The sequence below is a fragment of the Chiloscyllium punctatum genome, chromosome 15 (genome assembly GCF_047496795.1).
Source record: "Chiloscyllium punctatum isolate Juve2018m chromosome 15, sChiPun1.3, whole genome shotgun sequence".
Classification (NCBI taxonomy): Eukaryota; Metazoa; Chordata; class Chondrichthyes; order Orectolobiformes; family Hemiscylliidae; genus Chiloscyllium; species Chiloscyllium punctatum.
In genome coordinates this window covers 54,982,516-55,010,261 of record NC_092753.1, presented here as the reverse complement: position 1 = coordinate 55,010,261, position 27,746 = coordinate 54,982,516, and the positions used below count along the sequence as shown (strand labels likewise).

The following is a 27,746-nucleotide window of genomic DNA, read 5'->3' as shown; positions in this document are numbered from 1 at the left end:
GTAGAGAACCCAGTACCGATCCTTGTGGCACTCCACTGGTCATAGGCCTCCAGTCTGAAAAATAACCCTCCACCATCACCCTCTGTCTTCTACCTTTGAACCAGTTCTGTATCCAAATGGCTAGTTCTCCCTTTATTTCATGAGATCTAACCTTGCTAATCAATCAGTCTCCCATGGGGAACCTTGTCGAATGCCTTACTGAGGTCCATATAGATCACATCTACTGCTCTGCCCTCATCAATCCTCTTTGTTACTTCAAAAAATTCAATCAAGTTTGTGAGACATGATTTCCCACGCACAAAGCCATGTTGACTATCCTTAATCAGTCCTTGCCTTTCCAAATACATGTACATCCTGTCCTTTGGAATTCCCTCTAACAACTTGCCCACCACCAACGTCAGGCTCACTGGTCTATAGTTCCCTGGCTTGTCCTTACCACCCTTCTTAAACAGTGGCACCACGTTAGCCAACCTCCAGTCTTCTGGCACCTCCCCTGTGACTATTGATGATACAAATATCTCAGCAAGAGGCCCAGCAATCACTTCTCTAGCTTCCCACAGAGTTCTCGGGTACACCTGATCAGGTCCTGGGGATTTATCCTCCTTTACGTGTTTCAAAACATCCAGCACTTCCTCCTCTGTAATATGGACATTTTGCAAGATGTCACCATCTATTTCCCTATAGTCTATATCTTCCATATCCTTTTCCACAGTAAATACTAATGCAAAATACTTATTTAGTATCTCCCCCATTTTCTGCAGCTCCACACAAAGGCTGCCTTGCTGATCTTTGAGGGGCCCTATTCTCTCTCTAGTTACTCTTTTGTCCTCTCTTGCTCTGTATTTGGTACGTTACACATTCTAACATTTTCCATCTCAGTTTAAAGTGCTGAAGGATTTCCAACAATAATAGAACTCCAACTCAAATGCATCCTCTTTGATTACCTTCAATTATGTTTTTATTCCACCCAGACTGTGCAATGGTCATGGCATGCATTTTCTTCCTTATGTTCCCTGACCTTGGTGTAACCTTCAAGACAGTCACATATTTGATTTATAGCCAACTCCATAGGACTATAATTCCTTCATTCATCTTAAAACCCAACTCTTTGCTCAACATAGACACAAGAGTAGGCTAATCAGCCTCCCTTAATTAGATCATGATTTACCTGAAAGCATTTTCAGCTTTATTCCATATTTATACAACCTATCATTTATAATTAAAACCTTTGAGGTGTGGTGCCCAGTATTATATTTCATACTCAAATGGGATCTGACTAAAACATATTTACATTTGTACATTACTTTGTAGTCCAAAGTGTGATTTTGAAGTTTTACATTCAGAAGACTTCCCACATATATGTATTGTCCAACAGGTGCTTTGCTTTAAAGCCTACTTTCAAGAAAGTGTTCAAGAAAGAAGAGATGAACAGTACCGAGTAAGAAAGTGCAAGATTTACTTTTACCTGGAAGATGATACAATACAGGTTGTTGAACCAGAAGTGAAAAACAGTGGCATCACACAAGGTATAAAAGTGGTTAAGAAATTAAAGCTCACATCATTACTTTTACTGTATTACTGTGCAAATTATTAGACTATTCTATTATTCCGATAGTCTTTTTTTAATATGGCTTAGCATATTTGGTTGGTGGAAAGACTTTGGACTGATTTTATTTTACATTCCCCTAAATGTGGAGCTTTCAAGTCGAGTGCATGTACAGAAAATCAACTTTATGTAATATATTCCAATTGTCAGAAATTGATAATTTGGTCCTGCAATTGAGCCATTTCTTGGATTTTGAAGTGAGATGCTTTTGACTTACATTTGCTAATGCAGAGTTAATGGAAGTACAGTCCTGATTGAAGTTGTAGGACTTTTACAAAGATTTTGAATTTTTCAGAGAATGGTGCTGAATCTTGATAAGGAGGTTAGAAGAGTTGGTTAGCCTGTATGCTACAGTAATGGGACCTATAGTTAGAGTTTCTTTTTGGGCTATAGTCCAAGTACGAAATGGAATACAGGCAGCAAAGAAAAGAAGTATTGCATATGCCAACATGGCAGATGGTGAAATTTAAATTCGATTAATAAAATCAAGAATTGAAAGCTCTTATCACTAATGGTGATCATGAAACAATCATTGATTGTTGTAATCAAACATCCTCTTCACTAATCCTTGAGGGAAGCAAATCTGCCATCCTTGTCTGGTTTGGCCTGACTCCATTTTTACTGTAATTAAGTTGACATTTAACTATCCTCTGAAAAGACATGGTAAGCCATTAAGTTTAAGGCCAGTTAGAGATGGGCAACAAATCTTGGCCAGCAATATCCAAATACCATAAAATAATAAGGTTTAGAAAAAGATGGCTAAGGAGGAATTAGCTCTTTGCTCTGGATAAGTTGGCCATGTTTGAAAATTCAGATTCCTTTAATATGCCACCCCAAAATCACAGTTGCCCCACAACGAGAGCTTTGCAACCACAAAGCATATCATGGGTTAAACCATTGGCATCATGAAGCGCTGGTTCGTGGTTGTATGGCCAGAGGAGCGATTTTATATATTCACGAGAACAGATGTCTAAGTTTGTGGTTATTTGGTATATCTCCACAATCTCACCACCATGAGTATGACACCATGGCCACCAGATTTACAGAGAGTAAGAGATCAGGAAAAGTCTCCACTTCATCTAAGATGTCACCCTGTCATCACCGTTGACTAAAAATTCCTGACTTTTCAATCTATATTTGCTGCATCCATCCTAGTGTTCTATTTACAAAATCCCAAAATAAGTAATGGAAAACAAAGAACTATCCACAACTTTATCCAACAGTACTTTCACTGACATAAAAAAGTGAATCATTCACCCTTGTGCCTTTCCTGAATTCCTGCATTGCAAGTATCATTGCCTGGCTGAGTGGTCCTTCACAGTGCTACTCCAAAGGCAATATTATGCTGGTGAAAGGTAAAGGACTTTCAATGGATAAGATTGCAAACAGGCCTTATAGGATGATCTCTGTGCCTGAGGGCTGGGCTTCTACGGTGCCACCTTGACATGGTTCGGTGCAATATGGGATGGCTGTCTGAAACAGCAACAAATGGAGAATGTCATTAATGGGAGAACAAAGCTGTCAGGCTAAAAAAGACTGATTGTGGAAATATGCCAATTGTGGTTACGGCCTTTCCCCTGCATGATGCCCCAGTAGTCATTTAGTAACCTGTTGAAGCACATATTGAATTACCACTGTGAAAACATGAATGCCCCAGAATACTGGTTTCCAAAGCCATGATGGTAGCATTCTGAGCCAGTGTAACAAGAATATGGGTCTCAATACTTCAGTGAGTCTCCACTGCAGCACTGAGACATTTGGCTCACTTTTGCCTGTGCTGTAATCGAGGTCCAGACACTGTGTTGCATCACAAAAGAGGATCCACAACTGCTGTCCTTGCATTGGAAATCATTACCATGGAGGAAGGGATAGGCTCCAAGCTCTGCTAATTGTCCAATGCCAAATTGGAGCGAATTCCACCATGTTCTTTGAGAATGACAAAGAATGATAGCAGTATGGCAATATGGCAGGCATCTTGGTATGGATGACCATTAGATTTGTTCTTCATGCTGTCTCAATTGAAGTCCTCCTCTAAGTCCTGTGCAGAAAAACTCATCTGTGACCTCACCATTCAAGTGCTATATTGGATGTTGCCTATTCATGCCCAACGACTCATCACATGCACATCTTAACTCCGTGTTACCCTGTAAGACATGTGCAGGATCAGTATCTGACCAGATGGCTATAAGTGTAAGATTAAATGATGGTGTTTCTTTATGACTGTGACAATACTGTCACTTTAACAAGGTTATTTTGTTCTGGATTTTTTGAAGAGAGGTTGTAAAGGCAGAGATGCCAATGTGGCTACGGGAGACTGCCTAAGTCAACAATTTAGGAGACCTTTCGGTTTTGCAAAAAGCAGTTGTAACATTGGAAGGGGAGTGGCCAGTTCTCACAGATTAGGCTTTCTTTTTTTTAAACTATAGCAGTCAGAAGCTATTTGGGTCCGAGAAGGGTTGGAGCTTCAGTAAAGGGTTCCGAGCTGTTACTTCCTCTGAAATATCTCACTTGATGTTATTTCCTCCTGGATAGAAGTACAGCATGTAAGAATTCTCCTTTTGCCAAGGGGTGTGTTGATGAGATGTTATTATATTGGAACAGTTAATTAGTAATAAGTACTGTATCTATTATTTGGTTTAGTTTTCCAATAGTTAAGTTATTCTAAATTCTTCTTTCTTTTGTTTGCATTCTAACTATGGTGTTTAAATAAATTGTGTTTTGATTAAGGTCATTTGACCAGTCATATCACCCATCTGGACTATGCACTTCACATGTACCTTTTAAAATAAGAAAAAAATAGGGTCTAGGCTACCCTCTTAAAATATTTTGGGGGGTTCTGGTCTAGTCCATAACAATTACAAATCTAGTGTTGCTCTCTTGCTCTTTTATTAAAAGAAAACTTCCACGGGTTGCAATCGTCACAGGCTAGGTCAGCATTTATCCATAATTGCCCAGAGGGAAGTTTAGATTCAAACACATTACCATGGGTCAGAGTCAGTGTAGAGGCTACACTAGTAAACACGGTAGAGCTCCTTCACTTGAGCTATGCAGATACCTAAACTTGTGTTTCACCAGCTTCGTGCTTTGTTTAGTAATCCTGCTGTTAGTTGTGGATTAAACTCATGTTACTCAGGTACAGTAGGACTGCAAAACAGAGTTATGGTTCAGGTGGGTATAAATGTCTCTTGTCACCCAGCATCCATCTTTTCACATTAATGGAAGAGTGAATACTGGACAGATGCTTGAGGGTAAAACAATAAATTAATTCTTACAACCTCCCATACACCTTACAGACACAGTTCTGCTTTTGTGGTTTGACTTAAGAGATACCAGCTACAGCTGCAATTTCAGATCTTCCTAGTGTTGATGGTCTGGCCAATGGGAATGGTGATGTTAGCCTGGGGAAATTAAGTTAAAAATCACACAACACCAAATTATAGTCCAACAGGTTTAATTGGAAGCACACGAGCTTTTGGAGCATTGCTCCTTCATCAGGTGATAGTGGAGGGCTCAATCCTAGCAATATGTTGAAGACTTAAGACATTCTACACTCACCACACACACACACACACACACACACACACACACACACACACTTTCTCACACTCACAACCCTCAACCCAGACAGACACAGACAGACAGACAAAGACCCACATGCACACATATATTTTGTGGGGTGAATTTGTACTTGCAGGGTTACATTGTACTTTGCTGAAAAACTGCATGCATTCATGTAACATTCTGTTATCTCACTTTTTAGATTAGAATCAATCTAAACATCATGGGATAGACAGAAAACATATTGTCTAGCTATCACCCATTGTTAACAGCTAACCTGAGAATGCAACTTTTTAAAAAAAGGTTTTGTGATTTACACATGAAAGAAGTGAAACTATCATGGTATTCGAACAGATGAAAGACTTAACAAGCAATTTTTCAATGTTTAATTTCAGTTACATCACACTGTAAATTTTTGCTGTAAATTCTGTGTTAGAATTGAGCCCTCCACTATCACTTGATGAAGGAGCGACGCTCTGAAAGCTAGTGCTTCCAATTAAACCTGCTGGACCATAACCTGGTGTTGTGTGAGTTTTAACTTTGTACACCACAATCCAACACCGGCATCTCCAAATCATGGGAAAATTAAGCATTAAGTGACCATATAATGCAGGAGTACACTTTAGGGTAATATTGATATGTCTCCTGCACAATGCAAGAAGGGGTCAATGGTAAAGGTATTAAGGGCTGTGGTGACTTTTGAGTGTAACTCGTAAAGTACGGAACCCTGGTTTGAAAGGCCATTGGTGAAATAACTCCACAAGAGGCTGGTATCCTGTTACCAAATCACCCATTATTTACATGTCGAGAGTCCAGCTCCCTCAGAGCCAGCCCTCAGAGTGCAAGGATGTCTGACAATTCTGTTTTTTTTTCTTTCTTTTTCCCACACTACTGCCTAACTGCGGTAGTGCTTATTTTTCTCCCATACCCATGTTGTGTGTGTGCAGGTGTGAGACACAGTGAAAGACACAAGGTGTACAAATCTTTATCCAATTTCCACCACCAGGAAAAAAGGAAACCCCCAAGTGGCCAGTGACAAGCAGTGCCCTTCATATCAAAGGGCAATGCTGTGTGATCAAACAGTGAAGGGGAAGGCAGGGATTAAATCAAAATAGAATTGGATGGGGAAATAATGCACTCCACTCACTGCGGTGCCCACCTCTCCCTGAACAGTTCAAGGGTGTTGGTGGACACCGCGTGCTCCTTCTCCAGAGGCATCTGGGCTCTAAAGTAACTGCGGAAGAGGGGCAGGCAGTCAGCCCTAACGACCCCCTCCATGGCCTGCTGTCTGGACCTGTTTATGGCCAGTTTGGCCAGGCACAATCCTGGTTTTTTTTTCCCCCTGGCACTCCTGTTTTATTTAATCGTTTTGTTTTTTTTTTCCCCACGCTACCGCCTAACAGCTTATTTTTTCCCCAGCACTCATGTTATGTGTGTGCAGGACAATCCTATTTTTGTTTCTTTTTAATTCTTTATTTTTTTTTGTTTAGTGAAAGACACAAGGTGCACGAATCTTTATTCAATTTCCACCATCAGGAAAAAAAGAAACACCCAAGTGGCCAGTGACAAGCAATGCCCCTCACATCAAAGGGCAATGCTGTGTGACTGAACAGTGAAGGGGAGGGCAGGGCAGGGATTAAATAAAAATAGAGTTGGTGGGGGAAATAATGCACTCTACTCCCTGCAGTGCCCACCTCTCCCTGAGCAACTCAAGGGTGTTGGTGGAGACCGCGTGCTCCTTCTCCAAAGACACCCGGGCTCTAACGTAACCCCAGAAGAGGGGCAGGCAATCAGCCCTAACAACCCCCTCCACAGCCTGCTGCCTGGACCTGTTTATGGCCAGTTTGGCCAGCACAATCCTGTTTTTTTTTTAATTTGTAAATTTTATTTTCCCCCACAATACCGCCTAACTGCGGTAGTGCTTATTTTTTCCCCAGCGCCCGTGTTGTGTGTGTGCAGGACAATCCTGTTTTTTAAAATTTTATTAAACAATTACAAAAACGTTTGCAAAAAATATTTAACACTAACAGCTGTATACAAAGAAACAGCAATTTTACAAGGGAAAGGAGCAGCAAAGCCAGGCCCTCAAACCCTTCTGTTTAACCAGTTTACAGGGAAATGAAGACAAACCTCAAATCCCAGATTCAAATACGACAAGACAGCAACAGTGACATTTATACATAAAAAGACAATCCCATTACATAAAAACCAGTGCATACAATACAGACCAGCAAGTCCCCGTCCCTTCCACCTTCCAGCCACCCGAAGGCAGCCTGCCCCTACGTACCTCCCGGCTCTCAGTCCACCCCATGCCCCTTCCAGTTCTCGGTCCACCCTGACACTCCTTTTGACCACCTGTAGCACAGCCCGTCCTGGACAATCCTTTTTTTTTTCTTTTTTGAAGTTCTGCAAGCACATTCTACAGAACTAAGATGGAAACTATCATAAATTTTAAAAGAAATTATTTTTGGGGAGTACTCATGGTGCCTGAAATAACTCTGCAGAGGCAAGTAACACCCCTGGTTTTCTCCCCCTGTTTATAATATTTTATTAACCAAATTACAAAACAGTTTACAAAAAAAACACAGTTAACATTTACAGCTGTATACAACAGCAATTTTACAAGGGAGGGGAGCAGCAAAGCTAGGCCCCAAACCCTACCGTTCAACCAGTTTACAGAGAGATGAGGACAAACCTCAAATCCTAGTTCCACATATGAAAAGACAGTGACAATGACATTTATACATTAGACAATACTATTACATACAAAAGTGCAGATAATCCAGACCCAGCAAGTCCCTCCCACCTTCCAGCCACTCTAAGGCTGTCCACCTCTACACACCTTCCAGCTCTCAGTCCACCCTGACCCACCTTTCAACCACCTCTGGGGCAGCCCACCCTGGTACCCACCCAGGGTGACAGCAGTCAGGACGGCCTACCCACCTTCCAGCCTCACTAACCACCCTCAACACCTTTCAACCACCTCTGGGGCAGCCACAATCCTGTTTTTGTTTTTTTTTTCTCCTGTTTATGATATTGTATTCAACAAATTACAAAATACAGTTTACAAAAAAAAAGTTAACATTAACAGATGTATACAACAGCAATTTTACAAGGGAGAGGAGCAGCAAAGCCAGTCCCCAAACCCCACAGTTCAACCAGTTTACAGGGAGATGAGGACAAACTCAAATCCCAGTTTCACATATAAAAAGACACAGTCACAATGACATTTGTACATAAAAGGACAATCCAGTTACATAAAGAAGTGCATACAATACAGACCATGCATGCGTCTGTAAGAAACAAAGCCCACTCACTTCAATAATTTCAGTCCGAGACAAGATCTGAATCAGTAGTGTCATTTATTTTACACTTGCAAGTGGGTGTGATGTCCAGTGTCTATAAGGCAGAGGACATACACACACCAAATTCAATTCATACACAATATTTATATGATTTGATGTCTTTTGTTTAACATTGCTCCTCCCCTCCTTAAATCTTCCACTTCCCTAAGACCGGCACCCATTACTCCTGTTTATCTCTTGCCTTATCCGGCCTTGTCTGTGACAAAATGCTTATTTCTGGCCTCACAAGGTCGTTTGACCTCATCCTGCTGTAGGTCATTGTTAGGCATATTCTTTCTTCATCATTATCTACCCCCTTCATCTGTGCCTTTCCCGAGGCCGTTCTGATCCCTATGACCCTTTTAATTTGGGTTTGTTCCTCTGTCTCTGTAAAAGTGGGAAACAGATGTTTATACCTACTGTTTGTACAGGCGTATCTAGCTTAACTTCATCCCCTCACAACATCTTATCTACTTGCCCGTAATGTCTACCATTGTTTTGCAGTCACATTTCATTCTGACATACAGTTTTAGCTAATACAAGAACAATTATATATTTCCTCCACATCGTTTCCATTCTTGTTGACTCAGCTCGTGGCTAAAACAATTACACACAGGTGTGAGTTCATTTTACTTTGTAAAATGGAATTGCAGAATTGCAGAAGTAACATTAATTTACCTATATCCCACAATTTCCCCCTTTTCTTTAATTACCATTTGTATTCTTCTGCATTTTTCTTTTTAGGGGCACCTGTTTCATCAAGGCTGTTTCAATCAGTCTTTGGGTGAACCCTCGTATACAGGGTATGATACAACAGCCAATGGCCACCAATACTCCGACTACTACTATCAGGGAAGTAAGGATAGAAACCACCACCCCCTTTTTCCTTCCAAACCAGGACTCAAGCCATCCTGTGAGAGATGTGCCTACTCCTGGATTCTCAGCCAATTCCTCTGCTAAGGTAGTCAATCCCCTTAAGGCCCGACTAATTGAACCATCAGGTGCAGTGTTATTAGGAATAAAGGTACAACAGCTTCCTCCTAACATCACACACACACACCCTTTTTCTGCTAAAATCATTTCAAGGGCCATTCTGTTTTCCCATGCCATCCTACTTGTCACATCAAGCTGGTCTGATATTCCTTTAACCGCATCTCTTGTATAATTTATAAATCGCTGTTGATTATAGAAAATGTAGTTTATCCAATCTACATTTTTATTAATTGTTACCCACCAAAAGAGAGCTGACTCAAAGCCTGCTGCAATCTGGTTACGAGCCTTGAATTAATCAGGTACTCCCCTAGGGACTCCTACAGAATCGAGATAAATCCTGTCATCAAAAGAAATGGCTAACAGTAATCTCTTACCCCTTCCCTTTGTCCCTACTATCTTTTCCTTCTCAAATGCCAGGGTAAATGGAATTGCCAATTGCACATATCCCTCTCCAATCTGGAGGTAGCGTGGGTCTCAATATTTTGCCTCCACAGTACCACCACAGATTCGCTCGGGGAACCTTTAATGCTGAGTAGTTCCCTCCCTTCTCCGTTTCGGTTACATTCTTAATCTCTGTACATAATTTCAGCTCCCCCAAATCTCTCGACCAACTTGTACCTCGTCTACGCACACGTGATGTGTGATTTCCAACTGTGACGGAAAATATGGGGGGATCTTTTGCATCTTTCTTCTCCAAGGGAGGGAACATCAGAGATAGGGAGGTACAATTCCTATCATTCCATGCAGTCTCATCCTGATACAGGGCTATCATACATTTCATGCCCTTCCTGCCTCGCTTCCACCCGAGCGGAAAGGGAACCACCTGGGCCACTGGCCGACTGGAGGCACATGCATAACAATTGCTTTTGTTCAGACTTTTTACAGTATACTTTACCCATTCAACCCAGGCATTTGCATCCCCGTACCCAGTTTCTATTTCAATGGTCTGTTTCAAGTCCTTTACCTCTATAAATTTTACTACTTTAGGATCAGCGGGAGGGGTGAAAGATTGTATCTTATTACCCAGTAGTTCTACCCGTTTTCCCCATCCTACGCTAATTCGAAAACAATAGCCCAAGAAATCCTTCCCATTTGCTTTCATTTCTAACCCAGACATTTCATTTCATTGTATTTCATAGGTGGCCCCCCCCAGGATTGTTTCGTGCCATGTGGTTTTCCTTATTGTTAGGTATATTGGGTTACACTTTTTATCAGGACAATCACGAGCTGGTCGGAAGGGGGCCCGGTGTACTGTGACAAGACCATTATACTAAGTACCATCCCCAAGGCCATCCACATAGGACTTAAGATGTATCTCAGAGCTGCGGTACTGTCTCTGATTATCTACATCCCCACAATTTACTAAGCTGCATGCATCAGCGTCTATTACTTGTGGATTATCAGATTCAGGAACCATTAATAATACATATGAAAATGATATTTGACAAAATCCCAATACTAAGAGGGCTAGCATCATAACTCTAGCAGCAATCCCAGTATTCTAAACATCATGCTGAAGCACAAAACGACTTAATATACAATCTTACAGAAATAATCCCGCGCTCGCGTCGCCACTGTATAATTAGTTACTCAAAGTCTCTTTAGTCTGAGTTTCAGCGGATCTTGCGTTGATTCGGCTGTCCAGACTTCTTCCTCCACGGGAGGGTCCACTTGTGTGATCCGAGTGTAGTGAGTCCAGCCTTTCTCTGCTGTCCTTATTGCTGTTACGGTAGTCAAAAGAGCCTGGTACGGCCCTTCCCAGTCCGGCTGCAATTTAGTCTCTGTCCATGATTTTACTAAGATCCAATTGCCCGGCCGGATCGGATGAACGGTGAAGTCAGGGGGTGGAGTCTGTGCCAATAAACCCTGTTTCCTGAGGAAAGACAAAGAGGAGGACAAGCCCAGTATATACTTCTTTTTAAAAGAAATCTTTAGTTTCGGGAATTGGCAATTCTCCATTCGTTCCCAAGTAAGGTAATCCAAATAAGATTTCATAGGAGGATAGTCCTAAATCTTTCCTCCGCCAAGGGACAAGCCCAAAAGGCATCCTTTAAATCTATCACACTAAACCATTTGTGGTCATGAGGGATCTTACTTAATAACGTATAGGGGTTTGGCACCACTGGGTGCCTGATCTGTACTATTCGATTTAATGTTCTCAAATCCTGCCCCAATCGATAAGTTCCATCAGATTTCCGCACTGGTAGTATTGGGGTATTATAAGGAGACATACATGGCTCCAACAGTCCATCTCTAATCAGTCCTTCAATTACTGGCTGCAGTCCTCGTTTACCTTCTATGGAAATGGGATATTGTCACTCACAGACAATGTCCCCTTTCCTTTTTAAATTTACTTCAAGGGGAGGGATCTGTAGTTTTCCACAATTCCCTTCCCTAGCCCATACAATAGGGTCTATCTCTCTCTCCATATCCTCTGCCAACATTGCCATTTGTACAACTAATTCTTTTTCCTGAATTCTAATCCCCAGTCCTAAGAGGATAATTGAGTCTCTCCCTAGTAAGTTACTTCCTATATCAGGAATATACAACACTTCCCCTGTGACCCTATCCTTAGGACCTTCTATCATCATAGGTTCAAATACTGGAACAGTAAAGCCTTCCCCTTTTACCCCCGAAACAGTAATTGACCGTGTTGACATTCCTACTTTCTTTGGTTTAGAATTCAGCGATGACCGTGCTGTCCCCGTATCTACTAGGAAGACTACCTCTTCCCTACAGGGTCCCACCTTCAGGTTTATCAGGGGTTCCATGTGGGCCCCCAAGGGCAGGAACTCCTGACACCCCTATTCTTCATCAAAATTCATAAGCGGAATTGCCCTTTCTTCCCTTTGTAGATCAGGACACTCCGGCCTAAAATGCCCTATCTTTCCACAATAATAGCATCCTTTCTGTGGAGACCTCCATCTCTGCCCCTGTCGCTCAAACCCTCTATTAAATGCTCCCCCTTGTCCTCTCCCTCTCCCTTTTCCTCGCTGCCCTACATGCTGCCACCCGCCGCTCCGGTTGCTCAATACTGGTTCCATTCTTTTCTTAACTACCTCATCAATCGTAGCTACCATCATTTTCACCTTCTGTTTTTGTCTCTCATCCTCTCTCTTTACAAACACTTTCTGTGCCTCTCTTAACAATTCATCTAATGGTTTTTCACTCCACCCTTCTATCTTCAGTATCTTTCTCTGTCTGTCTGGCCATGCCTTTGTCACAAAATGTACTTTCAAAAGACCCTGTACCACTGGGTCCTCGGGGTTCATTCCAGAATATCTCCGCATTGAGTCTCTTAATCTCTGCAAGAAAGCTGAAGGAGTCTCATCTTTCTCCTGTCTAACTTCAAAAGCTTTAGTCAAATCCTGTGACTTCGGAACTGCCTCTTTTATTCCTTTTAGAACCAGGTCTTTCAATTCCCTCATTCCTTCTTAATACTCTGGGTTTTGATCTTCCCACTGGGGGTCTCTGAAGGGAAATTTCATCTCTCCCTGTCCAGCATCCCCATCTCCAATCGGGTGTTCCCTGTCCCATATTTTAATGGCTGCTCCCCGTATAAGTCCCCTTTCCTCCCCAGTAAATAGTATATTCAAATAGACATTAACTCAGCCCAGGTATACAGACTGGGCCCCAAAAATTGATCAATTTGTTCAGACAACCCTACCGGATCCTCAACCAGGACCTTCGTTTCCTTTTTAAATGTTCTGACCTCCCCACTGCTGAGGGGGGGGCACTTACAAACCCAATCTCTTTGTCCCCTATTGGTACCTCCTGAAGGGGATAAGTCATTGCGTTCTTCCCCTTTTTCTTTTTTTAAAGAAATATTGCAATATTTCTAGCTCCCCATAACTTCAAACATCAATTCATCAATTCACGCTTGACTAACTTTAAAACCTGTTCCAAACTTGTAAATATATTTATATATTTACGCTCATTTATTCAGTATTTAATATTTAAAATGTAAAATGCATACAGTTCCCAATTTTGAAATCCACTGTAATCACCCAGTTTTAGTCCCTTAATTTAAATCCAAAATTAATTTTCTTTAGTCCTGACCAATCATTGCTCAATTACAATACTATAGGTCGTGAAATAATCAGAGCTGCCTGAAAAGAATTTGTCTATTCAAGTTTTTTAAAAAAAAACTTCTAATGTGTGAACAATGGCCGAATACAAGGTCACAGATATTAACCATAGAATTTTGTTTTTATTACAATCTAATGTTGAACTGAAACTTCAACTGTCCTCCATAAATCGCTTTTATGTAAAGATAAAAGAGATTAGTTAGAAACTGATAGTAAGGCAGTCATGATCTGTAAAAAGAACAGGAGTTATCATTCTTTTTTTCATAATCTCTATAGAATCCTTAACCTTTAAAAGAAATCATGTTAAGTTTCCATAATAAAAATCAGATTCAAAACAGTCCTGGAACTCAAGCTCCAGGGAATAAAATGTAAACATTCAATCACCAACAAACAAATGTGCATTCAAACAAATCACAAAGGGTTAAACTTTCTACCAGCTGTACAGCTCTTTTCATTCTCTCTCTCTCTCTCACTCATTGACAAATAAATTCAGATATTTACAAACCCAGTCTTTGTCCGACCTGTATTTTGGCCAGAAGACGGCGGGATGAAGAATGGGTTCCTTAGTCCATAAGAAGCAACAATATTTAATCATCTTTTTCCCCTGTACAAGTATTATTTTGCCAATTCCACAACATCCTGCCCAAAGGACTTTCTGGAGGTATGTTGTAATGGACCCCGCCTCCATTTCCATTGCCTTTTCCTTCTTTTGTTTTCCCGGAGGCTTTTTCCTTACCCACGGCACAACCCATATTGAGTTCCTTCGTTAGTCCCTTATTAACTACTAAAACTCAATCCCGGCCACCAAGGCAATACTTAAAAGTCAATTTTCTTACCTTGGTCTGTGCACAGAGTTGCCTTGCCCGTTTGTGCCGTATTGTCTATCGAGCTCCTATCACTGTCTGATTCAGATGTCCCTCTTGTGGGATTCGTACCAGTCGCCCAAGGGAGCGGACCAAACCGGGACACGAGACCGCTCTTCAATGGGGAATGGGATGCGTCTTCCCAGTGTCCAAGGCCAGCCACTCCCCCCGGCGATGGAAGAACATCCTGGACGAGCCCCCAATTGTGAGAAACAAAGCCCACTCACTTCAATAATTTCAGTCTGAGACAAGATCTGAATCAGTAGTGTCATTTATTTTACACTTGCAAGTGGGTGTGATGTCCAGTGTCTATAAGGCAGAGGACATACACACACCAAATTCAATTCATACACAATATTTATATGATTTGATGTCTTGTTTTACATTGCTCCTCCCCTGCTTACATCTTCCACTTCCCTAAGGCCGGCACCCATTACTCCTGTTTATCTCTTGCCTTATCCGGCCTTGTCTGTACAAAATGCTTATTTCTGGCCTCACAAGGCTGTTTGACCTCATCCTGCTGTAGGTCATTGTTAGGCATATTCTTTCTTCATCATGATCTACCCCCTTCATCTGTGCCTTTCCCGAGGCCGTTCTGATCCCTATGACCCTTTTAATTTGGGTTTATTCCTCTGTCTCTGTAAAATTGGGAAACAGATGTTTATACCTACTGTTTGTACAGGCGTATCTAGCTTAACTTCATCCCCTCACAACATCTTATCTAATTGCCCGTAATGTCTACCATTGTTTTGCAGTCACATTTCATTCTGACATACAGTTTTAGCTAATACAAAAACAATTATATATTTCCTCCACATCGTTTTCATTCTTGTTGACTCAGCTCATGGCTAAAACAATTACACACTGGTGTGAGTTCATTTAACTTTGTAAAATGGAATTGCAGAATTGCAGAAGTAACATTAATTTACCTATATCCCACACGTCCGTCCCTCCATCCCTCCGTCCGTCCCACCACTCTAAGGCAGCCCACCCCTACCCATCTTCCAGCTCTCGGTCCACCCTATGCACAATCCTGTATTTTTTTATTTTATTTATAAAATTACAAAACAGTTTACAAAAAACATTTACAGCTGTACACCAGAGACAGCAATTGTACAAGGGAGAGGCACAGCAAAGCTAGGCCCCAAACCCTACCCTTCAACCATTTTACAGGGATAGGAGGACAAACCTCAAATCCCAGTTCCACATATGACAAGACAGTGACAATGGCATTTGTACATTAGACAATACTGTTACATACAAAAGTGCAGACAATACAGACCCAGCAGCCCCCGTCCCTCCCACCTTCCGACCACTCTAAGGCAGCCCGCCCCTGCCCACCTTCCAGCTCTCAGTCCACCCATGCACCTTCCAGCTCTCGGTCCGCCCTGACACACCTTTCAACCACCTCTAGGACAGCCCACCCCGGTACCCACCCAGGGTGACAGCGGTCAGGACGGCCTATCCAGCTTCCAGCTTCACTAACCACCCTCAGCACCTTTCGACCATCTCTGGGGCAGCCTGCCCGGGGTGACAGCACTAAGACAATCCTGTTTTTTTTCTCAGAGTGAGCAGAACCTCTGACACTCCTGTTCCTTTTTTTCCCCCCACACTACCGCCTAACTGCGGAAGTGCTTATTTTCTCCCCAGCACCCATGGTGTGTGTGTGTGCAGGTGTGAGACACAGTGAAAGACACAAGGTGCACGAATCTTTATTCAATTTCCACCACCAGGAAGAAAGGAAAACACCTGAGTGGCCAGTGACAAGCACTGCCCTTCACATCAAAGGGCAATGCTGTGTGATCAAAACAGTGAAGGGGAGGGTAGGGACTAAATCAAAATAGAGTTGGAGGGGAAATAATGCACTCCACTCCCTGCGGCGGCAACCTCTCCCTGAACAACTCCAGGGTGTTGGTGGACACCGCGTGCTCCTTCTCCAAGGACACCCAGGAACAATCTGTTTTTTTTTTTTTCCTTTTTTTTCTTTTTTTTTCTTTCTTTTAACCCCCACGCCAACACCTAACTGCGGTAGTGCTTATTTTTTCCCCAGCACCTATGGTGTGTGTGTGCAGGTGTGAGACACAGTGAGAGACGCAAGGTGTACGGACTTTTATTCAATTTCCACCACCAGGAAGAAAGGAAAACACCTGAGTGGAACAATCCTGTTTTTCTTTTTACACGTGGAGAGTCCTTGACACTGATCCAGCTCCCTCAGAGCCAGCTCTCAAAGAGAGCTAACCTCTGACCCTCCTCTTTATTTTTTTTTTCTTTTTTTCGATACTCCTTTTTTCTATTATTTAACCCCCACACTACCGCCTAACTGCGGTAGTGCTTATTTTTTCCCCAGCACCCATGGTGTGTGTGTGCAGGTGTGAGAGACACAAGGTGTACGAATTTTTATTCAATTTCCACCACCAGGAAGATAGGAAAACACCCGAGTGGAACAATCCTGTTTTTTTTCACCCATGGTGTGTGTGTGTAGGTGTGAGACACAGTGAGAGACACAAGGTGTATGAATCTTTATTCAATTTCCACCACCAGGAAGAAAGGAAACACCCGAGTGGCCAGTGACAAGCACTGTCCTTCAAACCAAAGGGCAATGCTGTGTGATCAAAACAGTGAAGGGGAGGGTAGGGACTAAATCAAAATAGAGTTGGAGGGGGAAATAATGCACTCCACTCCCTGTGGCACCCACCTCTCCCTGAACAACTCCAGGCTGTTGGTGGACACCACGTGCTCCTTCTCCAAGGACACCCGGGCTCTAACGTAACCACGGAAGAGGGGCAGGCAGTCGGCCCTACCGACCCCCTCCATGGCCCGCTGCCTCGACCTGTTGATGGCCAGTTTGGCCAGGCCCAGGAGCAGACCCACGAGGAGGTCTTCGGACCTGCCCTCCCTCCTCCGTACCGGGTGCCCGAAGATCAGGAGCGTGGGACTGAAGTGCAACCAAAAGCAGAGGAGGAGGTTTTTCAGAAAATCAAAAAGGGAGTGCAAGTGCCCACACCCAATATATACATGGTCCACGGACTCCACAGTGCCACAGAACAAGCGGTTGGGCTGGGAGTCTGTGAACCACCGCAATCTGCAGTTGCAGGGGACTGATGCGTGCAGCACCTTCCACCCCAGATCCCTGAAAGAAAGGGGGAGGACTCCTGCGCAGAGAGTCCTCCACTGGGGATCCCCACTGCACGGTGGCAAATGGGCACACCAAGGCGTGTCCGGACGGTGGATGAGGGAGAAGAGGTGGACGGTGTGCAGCAGCAGTCTATACAGGGCCCTCCTTTTTATATCCTTGAAAGGAACAAACAATCCTGTTTTTTTTTGTGAAAGACACAAGGTGCACGGAACTTGTTTTTATTTTTTTTTATTTTCTTTTTCTTTTTGGGCAATGCTGTGTGATCTCCTGGTTTTTTTTTCTTTTTTTAAATATAATTTTAACCCCCACAGTACTACCTAACCGCGGTAGTGCTTATTTTTTACCAAGCACCCATGGTGTGTATGTGCAGGTGTGAGAAAAAGTGAAGGACATAAAGTGCATGAATCTTTATTCAATTTCCACCACCAGGAAGAAAGGAAAACACCCGAGTGGCCAGTGACAAGCACTGCCCTTCACATCAAAGGGCAATGCTGTGTGATCAAAACAGTGAAGGGGAGGGTAGGGACTAAATCAAAATAGAGTTGGAGGGGGAAATAATGCACTCCACTCCCTGCAGTGCCCACCTCTCCCTGAACAACTCCAGGGTGTTGGTGGACACCGCGTGCTCCTTCTCCAAGGACACCCGGGCTCTAACGTAAACAATCCTGTTTTTTTTCTTTTTTTCTTTCTTTTTTTATTTTACCCCACACTACCGCCTAACTGCGGTAGTGCTTATTTTTTCCCCAGCACCCATGGTGTGTGTGTGCAGGTGTGAGACACAGTGAAAGACACAAGGTGCATGAATTTTTATTCGATTTCCACCACCAGGAAGATAGGAAAGCACCCGAGTGGCCTGTGACAAGCACTGCCCTTCACATCAAAGGGCAATGCTGTGTGATCAAAACAGTGAAGGGGAGGGTAGAGTTGGAGGGGGAAATAATGCACTCCACTCCCTGTGGCGCCCACCTCTCCCTGAACAACTCCAGGGTGTTGGTGGATACCGCGTGCTCCTTCTCCAAGGACACCCGGGCTCTAACGTAACCGCGGAAGAGGGGCAGGCAGTCGGCCCTAACGACCCCCTCCACGGCCCGCTCCCTCCACTAGGGATCCCCACCGCCCGATGGCAAATGGGCACGCCAAGGCGTGTCCGGACGATGGATGAGGGAGAAGAGATGGATGGTGTGTAGCAGCAGCCTATACAGGGCCCTCCTTTTCATATCCTTGAAAGGAACAAAATTAAAATTCCGGAGGCAGCTCAGGTTGTGGGGCACAGGCTCCCGCGGGAAGTACGGGACCTTGGGGCCAATGTGAAATTCCGTCCGGGCTGGGGTAAGCACAGAACAATCCTGGGTTTTTTTTTCTTTTTTTCTTTTTTTTTAACTGCGGTAGTGCTTATATTTTTCCCAGCACTCATGGTGTGTGTGTGTATAGGTGTGAGACACAGTGAGACACACAAAGTGCATGTAACAATCCTGTTTTTCTTTTTTTTGCTTTTTGATAAGCAAAACACCCGAGTGGCCAGTGACAAGTAGTGCCCTTCTCTCCATTTATTTATTTATTTATTCTTTTTCCTGTTCTTTTTTTTCTTTCTTCTTTTTATTTAACCCCCACACTACCGCCTAACTGCGGTAGTGCTTATATTTTTCCCAGCACCCATGGTGTGTGTGTGTGTATAGGTGTGAGACACAGTGAGAGACACAAAGTGCACGTAACAATCCTGTTTTTTTTTCTTTTTTTTTGTGAGGCAGGCCCCAAGCAGCAACAGGGAGAATCCTTGCACGTGTGCACACACAGATCCAATCTCCAAAAGGGGGAAAACACCCGAGTGGCCAGTCACAACTCCAGGGTGTTGGTGGACACCGCGTGCTCCTTCTCCAAGGACACCCGGGCCCTAGGTCCAGTTTATTTTATTTTCTCTTTTTACCCCCACACTACTGGCTAACTGTGGTAGTGAACAATCCTGTTTTTCTTTCATGTTCATTTGTTCATGGAATGTGGGAGCCTCTGACAGGGTGAATACCTATTACCTATCCTTAATTGTCTTTGAGAATGCTTTTTTAGATTAGATTACTTACAGTGTGGAAACAGGCCCTTCGGCCCAACAAGTCCACACCGCCCCGCCGAAGCGCAACCCACCCATACCCCTTACCTACACTACGGGCAATTTAGGATGGCCAATTCACCTGACCTACACATCTTTGGACTGTGGGAGGAAACCGGAGCACCCGGAGGAAACCCACGCAGACACGGGGAGAATGTGCAAACTCCACACAGTCAGTCGCCTAAGGCGGGAATTGAACCCGGGACTCTGGCGCTGTGAGGCAGCAGTGCTAACCACTGTGCCACCGTGCCGCCCCAAACAATCCATTTTTTTTTCTTTTTTTTCTTCTTTTTTTTCTTTTCTCTGGACGGGGAAATAATACACTCCACTCCCTGCGGCGCCCACCTCTCCCTGAACGACTCCAGGGTGTTGGTGGACACCGCGTGCTCCTTCTCCAAGGAATCCCCTGTTAATTTTTTTTTCTTTCTTTTTTTTATTTTTCCCCGGCACCCATGGTGTGTGTGTGCAGGTGTGAGACACAGTGAAAGACACAGAGTGCAAGAATCCTGTTTTTTTCTTCTTTTTGACAAGCACTGCCCTTCACATCAAATGAAGCTTTCTTTTTCTTTTTCTTCTTTTTTTTAATATTTTTTTTAATTTAACCCCCATGCTACCGCCTAAGTGCGGTAGTGCTTATTTTTTTCCCCAGCATCCATGGTGTGTGTGTGTAGGTGCGAGACACAGTGAAAGACACAAAGTGCACGAATCTTTATTCAATTTCCACCACCAGGAAGATAGGAAAAACACCCAAGTGGCCAGTGACAAGCATTGCCCTTCAAACCAAAGGGCAATGCTGTGTGATCAAAACAGTGAAGGGGAGGGTAAGGACTAAATCAAAATAGAGTTGGACGGGGAAATAATACACTCCACTCCCTGCGGCGCCCACCTCTCCCTGAACAACTCCAGGGTGTTGGTGGACACCGCGTGCTCCTTCTCCAAGGAATCCCCTGTTAATTTTTTTTTCTTTCTTTTTTTTATTTTTCCCCAGCACCCATGGTGTGTGTGTGCAGGTGTGAGACACAGTGAAAGACACAGAGTGCAACAATGCTGTTTTTTTTTCTTTTCTTTTTTTTTGGCTGTGTGATCAAAACCATGTATTTTTTTTTAAAATTTAACCCCCACACTACCGCCTAAGTGCGGTAGTGCTTATTTTTATTCCCCAGCACCCATGGTGTGTGTGTGCAGGTGTGAGACACAGTGACACTCCTGTTTATTTTTTTTTAAACCCCCACACTACCGCCTAAGTGCGGTAGTGCTTATATTTTCCCCAGCACCCATGGTGTGTGTGTGCAGGTGTAAAACACAGTGAAAGACACAAAGTGCACAAATCTTTATTCAATTGCCACCACCAGGAAGATAGGAAACCACCAGAGTGGCCAGTGACAAGCACTGCCCTTCACATCAAAGGGCAATGTTGTGAGTTCAAAACAGTGAAGGGGAGGGTAAGGACTAAATCAAAATAGAGTTGGACGGGGAAATAATACACTCCACTCCCTGCGGCGCCCACCTCTCCCTGAACAACTCCAGGGTGTTGGTGGACACCACGTGCTCCTTCTCCAAGGAATCCCCTGTTAATTTTTTTTTTCTTTTTTTTTATTTTTCCCCGGCACCCATGGTGTGTGTGTGCAGGTGTGAGACACAGTGAAAGACACAGAGTTTAACAATCCTTTTTTTTTCTTTTTTCTTTTTTTTTCTTATTTTTTCCCCAGCACCCATGGTGTGTGTGTGCAGGTGTGAGACACAGTGAAAGACACAGAGTGCAACAATCCTGTTTTTCTTTCTTTTTTCTTTTTTTTTTCTTTTTTTTTTCCCCAGCACCCATGGTGTGTGTGTGCAGGTGTGAGACACAGTGAAAGACACAGAGTGCAACAATCCTGTTTTTCTTTCTTTTTTCTTTTTTTTTTCTTATTTTTTTTCTTATTTTTTTTCCCCAGCACCCATGGTGTGTGTGTGCAGGTGTGAGACACAGTGAAAGACACAGAGTGCAACAATCCTGTTTTTCTTTCTTTTTTCTTTTTTTTTTCTTATTTTTTTTCCCCAGCACCCATGGTGTGTGTGTGCAGGTGTGAGACACAGTGAAAGACACAGAGTGCAACAATCCTGTTTTTCTTTCTTTTTTCTTTTTTTTTTCTTATTTTTTTTCCCCAGCACCCATGGTGTGTGTGTGCAGGTGTGAGACACAGTGAAAGACACAGATTGCAACAATCCTGTTTTTTTTTTTTTTTTTTTTTTCTTCTTTTTTTTTTCTCTCTTTTTCTCTTTTTTAACCCCCACACTACCGCCTAAGTGCGGTAGTGCTTATTTTTTCCCCAGCACCCATGGTGTGTGTGTGCAGGTGTGAGACACAGTGAAAGACACAGAGTGCAACAATCCTGTTTTTCTTTCTTTTTTCTTTTTTTTTTCTTATTTTTTTTCCCCAGCACCCATGGTGTGTGTGTGCAGGTGTGAGACACAGTGAAAGACACAGATTGCAACAATCCTGTTTTTTATCTGACAGCCAGGCTCCCTGATTGGACCAGATTAACAACCCCAATCAAGGAACTCATTCAATGAGGTCCACCTGGCTGACTTAATTGCACTCACTGCAACCCTCAACCTCCAAGTCAAAGGACATAGGTTGGTTCTTTTTTTAAAAAAAAACTCCTCCTGGAGCATTTTAGCACTGGGTCAGATTCCTCCATCTCTGCCTCGGATAGGCAACATGTAAGACATGGTAGCTTGCCTCTTTCTCCTGGAGCACCTTGGCAGAAATTTATTCTCTTCTTCAGGTGGCAAATGTGATGAGGTGTCAATCCCAGATTCCAAGATCTCTTCAAAGCTTGACGGAGAGGGAGAACCCATGGGTTCTGCCAGCATTTCCGACTGTTCCAAGGAGCCAAGTATATTTTGCTCCTGCACTGCTTGTGAGTTTGCAGCTTTCATATGGTCCATATGCTTATTCAGACAGCTTCTCCTACCCAAACTTAATATGTCACTGGACTTAACCTCATGTCGATAATGCCTCTTACCCATGCAGGGCCATTCTCGGGGTTCCTATACCAAACTTAATTCCTTGAGGAAAACTGTCTGTCTGGTTTAGCAAAGTCTTCCATTCAGCATTGGCGTTCTTGATGCCATTTTAGCTTCTCCCCCCAGTTCTTGGAAGATCAGATTAATCTGGTGTAGAGTCTTCTTTCCATTATTAACTCTAAAGGAGCTATCTTGGTGTTGTATGAAAGGTGGTCCTATAATCAAATAGGAACCGAGACAGTTTAGTATCTAGTGAGGCTGGTGTAGCTCTTTTCTTAAGCCTCCTTAAAAGTTTGGACTGTTCTTTTCTGCCAGATTCTGTACTCTTTATGTGACAGATTAAGTATTTATCCAGCTGCAAAAAGATGTTACCAATAGTTTAAAATCCCCACAAAGGCGAACTGACCCATCTGGCTTCACAATCGATACAACTGGTGTTGCCCATTCTGCAAACTGGCCTGATTTAATGATTCCTTCACTTTATCGCCTTCTGATTTCTACTTTTGCCCATAAGGTTAATTGCACCGGGTGGGCCTTGCAGAATCATGGAATTGCTTCCTTGTCAACATGCAAAGTAACCTTGGCTCCTTTGATAGATCTTAGACCTACTTGGAAAAACTTCCAGACATTTATTTAGGACTTCACTCAGGCAGCCATTTTCTAATTGAAAATGTTGATCAAATCCAGATGAATCTTTTTAACCAATTTCACCCCAGCAAGCTTGGGCCCAAGCCTGTTACTACAATCAGTTTACTGAACCAAATGCTTCTCATAAGAGACTAGAACTGAATTTGTACCCTTAAACTGTAAAGTTTCCCTGGTATAGTTTTCAGTCTAGCTGAGGTTTTGCATAAGTTTAACAATTGGACTCCAGAATGAATATCAACCAGTTCAGCAATCACTGAAACAGCCTAGCCATTAAAACCAAGTGACCATTTAACCAGATGCTTATTCTGATTGGTTATGAATTGGATTTTGCTAAGCAATTTAACTGTTCCAAATTACATGTGGGTAGATGTTCCAAGATATGCATTGTCCTGGATACCAGCCTATGAGTTATTTTACTCAATTTATGTCTAGTGAGACTGTTGCTATCTTCTACACCTTGTCGGCCTGGATCATGAAGAACATTTTAACCATTTGACTGAGGCTTGGCTTTGTTTTAGGGTTTTGCTGTGGACTGACCGAGAGTTCGTCTGTTCAGGAAAGTTCAGTCAGACTGGCAAGGGTGTCCACCCTGCAAACTCAGAGTCATGGAATCAACAGCACAGACACAGACTCTTTGGTCCAACCAGTCCATCCAGTCCATGCCAAACGTATTCCCAAGCTAAACTAGTCCCACCTGCCTGCTCCTAGTCCATATCCCTCCAAACATTTCCTCTTCATGTACTTATCCAAATGTCTTTTCAACATTGTAATTGTACCACTTCCTCAGGAAGTTCAGTCCACACACGAACCACCTTCTAAAAAAAATTGCTGCTCATGTCTTTTAAAATATCTTTCCTCTCACCTTAAAAATGTGCTCCCAGTCTTGAAAACCCACATTCTAGGGAAAATTCAACTACTGTTGACTTTATCTATACCTCTTATTATCTAATAAATTTCTATAAGGTCACTTCACAACTTGCTATGCTCCCGTGAAAAGTGTCCCAGCCTATGTTTATAACTCAAACCTTCTATACACGGTCTGCTCCACTTGCCACATTTTTCTAATGATAAAGCTAGTGCCTGTTTGAAGTCCAGTTGGGCTTCAGCCAAAAGGCACATTTGCATGGTTATATCATAAATCCCACAAATCAGCATCTCATTAACAGTTTAAGCAGAGTCACATGCCTCTGCCAGTCATTGTAACCTAGTCAAAAATCCCAATATGGATTCCTCTGGTTCTTAAACTGCTGAGAAAAACCAATAGTGTCTCTGAATTAGAGGAAACTTGGGGTCATAATATCCTTAACTACATCCATCAACTCTTGGAAGGGTTTAATATTCAGTGCGTTGGGGAAGGTTAGGCTCCTAGTAACCAAAAAAGCTGTGGGTCCACAGGCTGTCAAAAGAATTACTCCTTGCTTTTCATTTGCCCAGTGTCCCTTGGCCCAGAAAAAAAATCATGAATTCTTTCCATATACTCGGCCAGTCTTCAATAATAGGATCAAATGTGTCAAACTTCCCAAATAACAGCATGATGCCAGAAATACTTGTCCCAACTCAAAGACAACTGTTGGAAACAAATTTCTTCAGGAGCATGCTTTTCTGTTGTTGCCGCTGAAATAAATCCACAGAGGCAGCATTCCAATCACCAAGTCACCCTTTATTTGCATGTGGACAGTCCTTGACACTGATCCAGGTCCCTCAGAGCCAGCTCTCAGAGTGTGAGGATGTCTGACAATCCTGTTTTTTTTGTCAGCGGTGCAGGCAAGGTTCAGGGTCCAGTAGTGGGAGCAGGCCCAAGCTGTAGCAGCAGCAGTAGTGATATTATAAGCTGCCTGTGCAGCTGAGCACAGCTTCAAATAAGTAAAAATGAGAAGAAAAGCCAGAAAAAACAACTCGCAATAAACAATAAAGAAAAAAACAAAGAACTTCAAAATAAACTCCTCCTTAATGCGAAGACACAGAATCAGTCTCCTCTCCTATTTTAACACAGGGAAAAGAGCAGAGTCCTTCACTCTACACTGATTCCAGCTCCATCAGAGGCAGCTCTTAGAGTGAACAGCACCTCTGACACTCCTGGGTTTTTTACAGAACTTCTGACTTTTCTGTGTTTTTCTCCCCCCACACTACCACCTAACTGTGGTAGTGCTTATACTTTCCCCAGCATCCATGTTGTGTGTGTGTAGGTGTGAGACACAGTGAAAGGCACAAGGTATGCAAATCTTTATTCAATTCCCACCACCAGGAATAAAGGAAACACCCGAGAGCCAGTGACCAACAGTGTCCTTCACATCAAAGTGCAATGCTACATGATCAAACAGTGAAGGGATTAAATCAAAATAGAGTTGGAACAATCTTGTTTTTATTTAATTTTTTTTTTTCTTTTTTTATTACCCCCACACTACCGCCTAACTGCGGTAGTGCTTATTTTTCTCCCAGCACCCATGTTGTGTGTGTGCAGGTGTGAGACACAGTGAGAGACACAAGGTGCACGAATCTTTATTCAAATTTCCACCACCAGGAAGAGAGGGAAACACCTGAGTGGCCAGTGACAAGCGGTGCTCTTCGCATCAAAGGGCAATAATGTGTGACCAAACAGTGCCGGGATTAAATCAAAATAGAGTTGGAACAATCCTGTTTTTACTCTTTTTATTTTTTCTGACCCAGCACACTCCAAGCCAGCTCTCAGAGTGAGCAGAACCTCTGACATTCCTATTCATTTTTTTTCTACCCCCACACTACCGCATAACTGCGGTAGTGCTTATTTTTTCCCCAGCACCCATGGTGTGTGTGTGCAGGTGTGAAACACAGTGAAAGACACAAAGTGCACGAATCTTTATTCAATTGCCACCACCAGGAAAATAGGAAACACCCGAGTGGCCAGTGACAAGCAGTGCCCTTCACATCAAAGGGCTATACTGTGTGATCAAACAGTGCAGGGATTAAATCAAAATAGAGTTGGAACAATCCTGTTTTTATTTTTTTTTCAACAGAAATTTTACAAGGGAGAGGAGCAGCAAAGCCAGACCCCGAGCCCTACCATTCAACCAGTTTACAGGGAGATGAGGACAAACCTCAAATACAATCCTGTTTTTATCTGTTAGCCAGGGCTCCCTTGATTGGACTAAGTTAACAGCCCCAAACAGGGAACATAAATTCTTTGGGGTCCACCTGGCTGACCTTATTACAATTGCCACAATTGGTCACTTTGCAGGACATTACAGAGGTCTGCAGAATCCTGTTTGGAGAAGAGTAGTCTCCTGATTCACTATTGCTCAGGTGAATCCAAAAAAAAACTCATGGCTAATACATATTGTAATGAATTTTATTTCTTTTGAGCAGTTCTGCTGCGAACCTTTCACCAGGCAGCGATAAATGTCAAGGCTTTTGTTCTTTCATTTCCTCCAACCGAACCTCTGTCCACAAAGTACTGCCTATAGCAGCACCCATGTATAGTAAAAGAAAAGTGAGAAAGAAAATGAAGAAGCTGGAAACTTTTCTTGTGCTCCACAAAACACAATGTGCACAACTTTGTGTGTGTAATTGCTCCTTCACATTAGTCTACCACATCAGTGACACTCAGAGACGATCTTGCTAGGACTTCAAGGAAGGAGAGTGCAAGCCAGACTTACGTATTTTGAATTAAAATGGCAGAAGAGTCCTAATCATATATGGTAACCCACTGATTTGTATGTATTCATGAGACCCCTCCTATGCCTAAAAAGAGACTGTGTGGTTTGAATGCTGTCAGCAGAAATGCAGCAGTATTGATTGCTAGTCCTGTTCCCATCATGTGGACAGAGATAACTCATACTTATGTTTTGTTTCATTGTTATCCATTACCGATAGCTCAGCTTTGAATTACAGGAATTAGACCCTATGTAAAAGTAAGGGATCTGAAGTAATGTCGACTAAACAGGATAGAAAACAGTCAAAACATAGCCACTTGAAAAAGAATAGCATGGAATAGAAGAAAACGCTTAAACCTACGTTTTCTGTTTATATTTTAGGAACTATTATTCATCGTCACCGTATTCCACTTCCGCCTCCAAATGATGATCAATTTTACACAGTGGGTCACTTCAACATTTGTCAAGAGATTGTTTTCTATTCCAAGACATTTATGATTGTAGACTGTGATCTGTTTACAAAAAATTTTCTGCAAAAAATGGGCGTTAAACTGAACCCACCTGGCTGCATTCCTGAAGATCCTTACACTTCAAAACGGGAAGAAGTAAGAATGACTCTTTTTATTTAAAAGGAAAAATATATGTGAAAAATTAACTGGGTAGATAAGTGAATAAAATTTTGTTCTAATCTGAAACCTATAAATCAAAATGCAAATTGCCACTGGTTTGTATTATAAGCTACCAAAAATTTCATATGTGAAATTTCAAAAC

At 42.7% G+C, this 27,746-nt stretch overlaps 1 protein-coding gene across 1 annotated transcript in view; it reads left to right on the top strand.

The window, feature by feature from the left end:
- efhc2 (EF-hand domain (C-terminal) containing 2) overlaps positions 1-27,746 on the top strand; it is a 118,252-nt gene that overhangs the window by 8,758 nt on the left and 81,748 nt on the right. Inside the window, exons 3-4 of the mRNA XM_072585167.1 lie at positions 1,376-1,526; positions 27,357-27,580. Coding sequence (XP_072441268.1) covers positions 1,376-1,526; positions 27,357-27,580 — 375 coding nt within the window. The remainder of the gene's footprint in view (positions 1-1,375; positions 1,527-27,356; positions 27,581-27,746) is intronic.